Source organism: Vipera ursinii (assembly GCF_947247035.1).
Source record: "Vipera ursinii genome assembly, chromosome: 14".
In the NCBI taxonomy this organism is placed as follows: domain Eukaryota; kingdom Metazoa; phylum Chordata; class Lepidosauria; order Squamata; family Viperidae; genus Vipera; species Vipera ursinii.
In genome coordinates, this window is record NC_139527.1 from 3,616,981 (window position 1) to 3,623,066 (window position 6,086).

The following is a 6,086-nucleotide window of genomic DNA, read 5'->3' on the forward strand; positions in this document are numbered from 1 at the left end:
ATTGATGAACGTTCAAACTTCATTTCCTGCTCGTACTCTTCCTCCCCTTCCCCTTCTTCTTCCTTTTGCTCCGTAACAGCGACCTGACTAAGTAGCCCTTCCACACGGCTTGGATCAGAGTAGCCGCTCGAGCCAGGATGGCCAACTCCTTCTCGGCTTTGTCCTTTTGCTCCTGCCTCACCCTCCTCTCCTCCATGATCTGGCAGTACTCCTCGTCCAGTCGGGCGTATTTCTCCCGCAGCTGGGACAGATCCTGCTTCTCGACCACGTAGACCTCGTCGATCTCGTCGATCTCCTCCTGGGGAAGAGAAGCAGCCGTGCCCAATTTTATGACCCTTTTTTTTTTAATGTTAAGCGAATCGCGGGGTCCTTAAGCAAATCTGGCTTCCTCCATTGACTTTGCTTGCCGGAAGCCTAGCAGAATGTGTGTGTGTGTGTGTGTGTGATGTAGCTTCCTTGTGAGGTTCCGATAACTCAGTGTTTCTCAACTTTGACAGCTTGGACTACGCTGGCTGGGGAATTCTGGGGATTGAAGTCCACCCATCTCCAATCTGCCCAAATGGAAAAACTATCTGAGCCTCACAAGGAAGCTATATCAGAGGTGCGAGGATTGGTTGCCATTTTTTTCCAGTGCCGTTGTAATAACTGAAGAGCTGGGTGGGGAATTGGGGAGTTAAAGTCCACCCATCTTCAGAGATGACAAGATAAAAGATAAGATGACCTTTACTGTCTTTTTTTTTCCTACTGTGGGCACACTGGCACACATTAAAAATGAAATTCCGTGGCATGCTCTCCAAAGTGTACACATATATAACACGTATGTAAACCTGCTATATACAAGATAGGCATATACCTAGCCCCTTACACATAAATATTCATCACTGCCCATCTTGAATATGTGGCGGGAAGAGGAAGCCTGAGAGTTCACAAGGTGGATATTTAAGTTAAACACTGAGTTAACAAAAAAATTGTATTGTTCTGTCCAGACAGCCAAGCTTTTCCAAAGAATGTGTGAGGACGTAACATCTAACTAATGTCATAGCCTCAATGGTAGGAATGCCTCAAGGAAGAATCATCCCGCACCTAAGGCTTAGTTAGAAGACCTGGCTGCTTATTTTTGCCAACTATCTCTTGAGAGGAAAATAGCTTCTTCTTTTTTTTGACGCATCAGAGTGAGTGATGTTGGGGCAATTAAATGGCACTTAAGCGTTTACCAGCTGGATGCCCTCCCTGATGCCTACATGGGGTTCACAGCAGACAATTACTCATTGCGCCCAGAGAGAGAAACATCTGTCACTGTCTAGGATCAAACCCAAAGCCTCCTAAGTGTGAGGCAAAGGTCTATACCATTAGGCCACTGTGTCACTCTTCTCAAGAGGAAAATAGCCATACGAGGGGCTAGAAAAGAAACTTATATCGTACCTGCTTTTCAATCATTTCGATGTCGTATTTTTGGACCCAATTTTCTATCTCCATTTCCACCTTGTATTTCTTCTATAGGGAAGAAGATCAGAGTAAAAATGGTCAGCTGTTGTTATTGTTTGTAAAAAACCCCCACAAAAAACCCTGTCTCACAGTTGTCTTAACTTCAGCTCAGAAATTGTCAGGTTGTGGTTAAACAGGGACAGCCTTTGAGTTTTAAGATGTCTTGTTATCTGACAATATTATGTATATGTTTGACCGGAACCTACTTGCAGGGCAATTTAATCATACAGATGCTATTTTCTAGGATATTCTCTAGGATGGCTGATGTACGGTCTTCCCCAGCCATGTTGCGTGAACGTGCTTCTCTGCTCAGCCTCCAGCAGGACTTACCTTCCGAAGGTTCAGCTCCGACTCCCGATCCTCCATCACCAGGGCGTTGAACTGAGCTCGCAGCTGCTGCAGCTCCTGTTGCAACTTGCCGCATTTCACCTGAGAGGTGCGCACCTCCGTCTTGTGCTGCTTCTCTGCTTCGGCCCGGGTGTGCTGGATTTGGCTTTCGGAGAACTTGGCCAGGCTGTGCAAGTGACTTTTCAAGTCTTTGATGATGGTGTTCTTCTTGGAAATCTGTAAAAAAAAAAGGAGGGGGGGAACCTTGGCAACCAAATTCAAAGTTGAGACTTTGGGGGGGGAAAAAAGTTCAGAGAAGAGCAGCTAAGATGATTAAAGGCTTGGAGACGAAAACGTATGAAGAACGCTTGCAGAATTTGGGTTTGGGCAATCTAGAGAAAAGAAAGCCTAAGGGGGACATGATAACACTTTTCCGGTATTTGAGAGGCTGCCACAAAGGAGGAGGAGGGGGTCAATTTATTTTCCAAAGCACCAGAAAGCAAAACAAGAAATGATGGATGGAAAGAAGCAACCTGGAATTGAGGAGAAATTTCCTAACAGTGAGGACAATTAACCAATGGAATAGACGTGGGTGCTCCATCACTGGAGGTTTTCAAGAAGAGACGGGACAGCCACTTGTCTGAAATGATAAGGTTCTCCTGCTTGAGCAGGGGGGTGGACTAGAAGACCTCCAAGGTCCCTTCTGGCTTCTATTCTATTCTATTCTATTCTATTCTATTCTATTCTATTCTATTCTTCTACTTCATTCTATTATTCTATTCTATTCTATCTATTCTATTCTATTCTATTCTATTCTATTCTATTCTATTCTATTCTATTCTATTCTATTCTATTCTACTTCATTCTATTATTCTATTCTATTCTATTCTATTCTAATGTCATAAATCGAGGACTACATCTGTAGTCAAATCTTTTTAAAAATTTATCGTCCCTTCAATTTTGTCTCGTTCTCTTGAGAACGCCTGGAGGAAGTTCCCGCAGTTTCCTTGGCAAGACTTTCCAGAACTGCTTTGCCGTTGCTGCCTTCCTAGGGCTGAGAGAAAATGACTGGCCCAAAGTCAGCCAGCTAGTTTCCCCCCCCCCCAAGGTGGGACTAGAATTCACGTCTCCCAGTTTGTAGCCTGGCACCTTAAATCACCAGACCTAACTGGTTCTCCGTGGTGTTTCTATTATTTTTCTTTTTTTTTCTTCTTCCCATTCAATCATGTCTGTTTCTCTGAGACTGAGCCCACGTCCCTGCATTTTTCTCGGCAAAGTTTCAGTGGTTTGCCATTGCTGCCTTCCTAGGGCTGAGAGAAAGTGACTGGCCCAAGGTCAGCCAACTGACTTTACGCCTAAGATGAGACTAGACTTCAAGATCTCCCAGTTTCTAGTTTGATGCCTTCACCACTATCCCACATTGGCTCTTGCAGTCAAATCTATGTCCTTTCCCCGCCCCCTGCCTACCAACGTGCTTTCCGAGGGAACCAGCCCCTTTTGGCAATTAATTCATTTTTGACCAGCCAAGGGTACCACAGTCAGATCTTGCTGCCTAGATCCTGACACCCTTACCTCCTCATCCCTGTTCTGGATGGCTGCCGTCAGTTCCTCTTCCAGACCTGCCGCAACCTCCATGTTTTTCTTGTCTCTCTGGAAGACTTCATGCAGGAACCGACCTTTCTCTTTTTCTTCCAAGGGGGTGGTGAGCAGCTGCTCAAAGAGGAACGTCCTCTGCTTGGACAGGCAATTAATAAATTTGTGGACGGACTGATCCCTGGAGTATGCCACGTCTCTCAGCGCTTGACAAGCGACCGTATTGGTGTAAAGCAGGCGTAGGATATTTCGGACGGAACTTTTAAGGCCTTCAACTTGCAAAGTGAGATGACCCTCGGGATCCACAAGGCCAAAGAAAGTTCCTTTACCAGAGCCTATATAGAGAACGTTTTCTTTCTCCTGATGAGATAGCATAAATTCCAGGATGTTGGAGAGGCGTAAATGTTCTCGGAAGGCTCCTGTAAGGTCAGGACCTAGCGCGGGGCTGAACTCATCGAGGTTCTCGATGACATGGGAGAAGACGCTGACCAATTTTACCCTGAAGATGGCCTCATCCAAGACAGATATGATCCTCTTGGTCTCAACAGTGCTCAATTTCGTCCGACCGGGATCCAAGATCCTTAAGGGGGCTCGGACACTCTTTTTGAGGCGGGAATCAACCAGCTCGTAGGATGGGGAAAGCAATTCAGTCGTCATGTTTTCCACTGGAGAACCTTCGGAATGGGAGAGAGGCTTTGAATTTTCCGACAAGGGTTCACCAGGTGTTTTAATGCCGTTGTTTCACTGCCTCTGATGGAGAGGATTCTGAGAGCAAGACAGTGCAGTGGGTAGGAGGATGAACCTTGAGGGACAGGGAGAAGAGAGGCAACCAAGGCAACGGTCAGATAAGAGGAATCTGAGTCCAGGGCGGAAATGTAACCTGGGAAAGAGTCTTGGCTATGAACCTCCCTAGTTCCTCCTGAAGATAAAGAGAAAATAATGAATAGGTAAACGTGATCATATAATAATTATAATGAATAAGAAAGCAACGTTAGTACCAATGGTGATCGGCCTCTTGGGTGCAATCCCCAAACCTCTGGAGCACTCCTTGAACACCTTCGGCATTGACAAAATACCCATCATCGCACAGTCAGCCAGATGTTCAGACTGGATTTGGCATTTTTGTCTACCTATCGAGTCCTTACCAAGGACCTGGGATAGGCAAATAATAATAATAATAATAATAATAATAATAATAATAATAATAATAATAATAATAATAATAATAATAATAATAATAACAACAACAACAACAAACAACAATAATAATAATATAGTGCTGTCATCGGTAGGTGGATAAAAATGTCAGATCCAGTCTAAACACCAGGGCTGACCCATCATAATAAAACTAGTAATAGAACAGAAACGCAATGCGATGCTGTATAATAATGAAATAACATAATACAAGGATCTGTAGTGTTATAAAATGGCCAATTATTTATTAAGCCGCCCTGAGTCTTCGGAGAAGGGCGGGATATAAATGGAATTAAAATTTAAAAAATTAAAATATAAATATTCCCCCCACCCGTCCTTTCCCGCGCAGGGAAAGCATCATTTTTTTAATTTTTGCGTCTCACCTGACCCAACAGCGAAAGGACACCCGCCTCGGTTACCATGACAACGGCTTCCCTTCCGTAAGTTGAAGCCGAGTCCCTTCGTTGCCCGGCAACCCTGGCCGCGCGAGAGGCGGAGCTTCAGCTAGCCAATCGAAGCCCTCGTTGCTCCCACCGTGGTCGTTCCGTGTACGCCAAGACTTGGCCAATAAGAGGCCTCTGTGGTCAACGGGTCGGAGCCTCGCTCCTCCCACCTGCCGCCTCAATGGAGGCCAGGGTAGCCGTGTGGAAAACACTTCGGGTTTTGACTTTACCGGGAGGTCTAGTAGTGGAAAGCGAGCGGTGCTTATCGCCCGAAAGCCGCCGAACTTAGAAGCAAGCGGTTGGCCAGAATAAAGCGAATGACTTTTGTTCATTTAAGACAGGGAGGTCGGGAAAGGGCAGGCTTAACGGCGCATGCGCGCTTCGAAAGCCTCTAGGGCAGGGGTAGGCAACCTCGGCTCTTGTATGACTCGTGGACTTCAACTCCCAGAATTCCTGAGCCAGCCAAGCTGGCTCAGGAATTCTGGGAGTTGAAGTCCACGAGTCATACAAGAGCCGAGGTTGCCTACCCCTGCTCTAGGGGAAAGCGGCAAGCAGAGATTTCCCTCCACAACTTCCGGATGCCAATAGGACGCCGCTTCTAAGGCATGTCGAGTGGAGACCTTGGCTGAATAATTACCCTTCCGCCTTCACGCTGGTTAGGGATGATGGAAGTTGTCGTCCCACATCCTTCCAAGACCGCAGGCTTGCGAGACTGAGTTGTGCAATCCTAGGGAGGAGAACTTAAATCTGTTTTGGGGTTGTTTTTTTGCATTGCAACCTTCAAATACGTTTTTTTAAAAAATTAATTAAATTAAATTAAATTAAAAAGGGATGGTGGGTTTTGTTGTGTGTTTTTTTTTTTTTTGCCTTCCCGGGGTTGCAATGCCTTCGCTTCCTTCCGACCCAGCCGCAAAATAAAAATAAAAAAAAAAGTCCCTGACTCTGCAAAGGTCGTCGGCAGGCTTTGCACCCGCGGGACACCCCCTCTCCCCGGGACGCCCGCTTGAAATCGAACCCCAACGTCCCAACCAGCCCCTTCGCCCA

At 46.0% G+C, this 6,086-nt stretch overlaps 1 protein-coding gene across 1 annotated transcript; it reads right to left on the reverse strand.

Moving 5' to 3' along the window:
* Positions 1-7: 7 nt before the first annotated feature.
* Positions 8-4,062, reverse strand: DRC10 (dynein regulatory complex subunit 10; the record flags this gene model as incomplete). Its single annotated transcript, XM_083373581.1, has 4 exons — positions 8-298; positions 1,423-1,494; positions 1,816-2,049; positions 3,385-4,062. The coding sequence occupies 4 exons, from the start codon at positions 4,060-4,062 to the stop codon at positions 20-22; spliced, it is 1,263 nt and encodes a 420-aa protein (XP_083229707.1). The 3' UTR covers positions 8-19.
* Between the last annotated feature and the right edge of the window lie 2,024 nt (positions 4,063-6,086).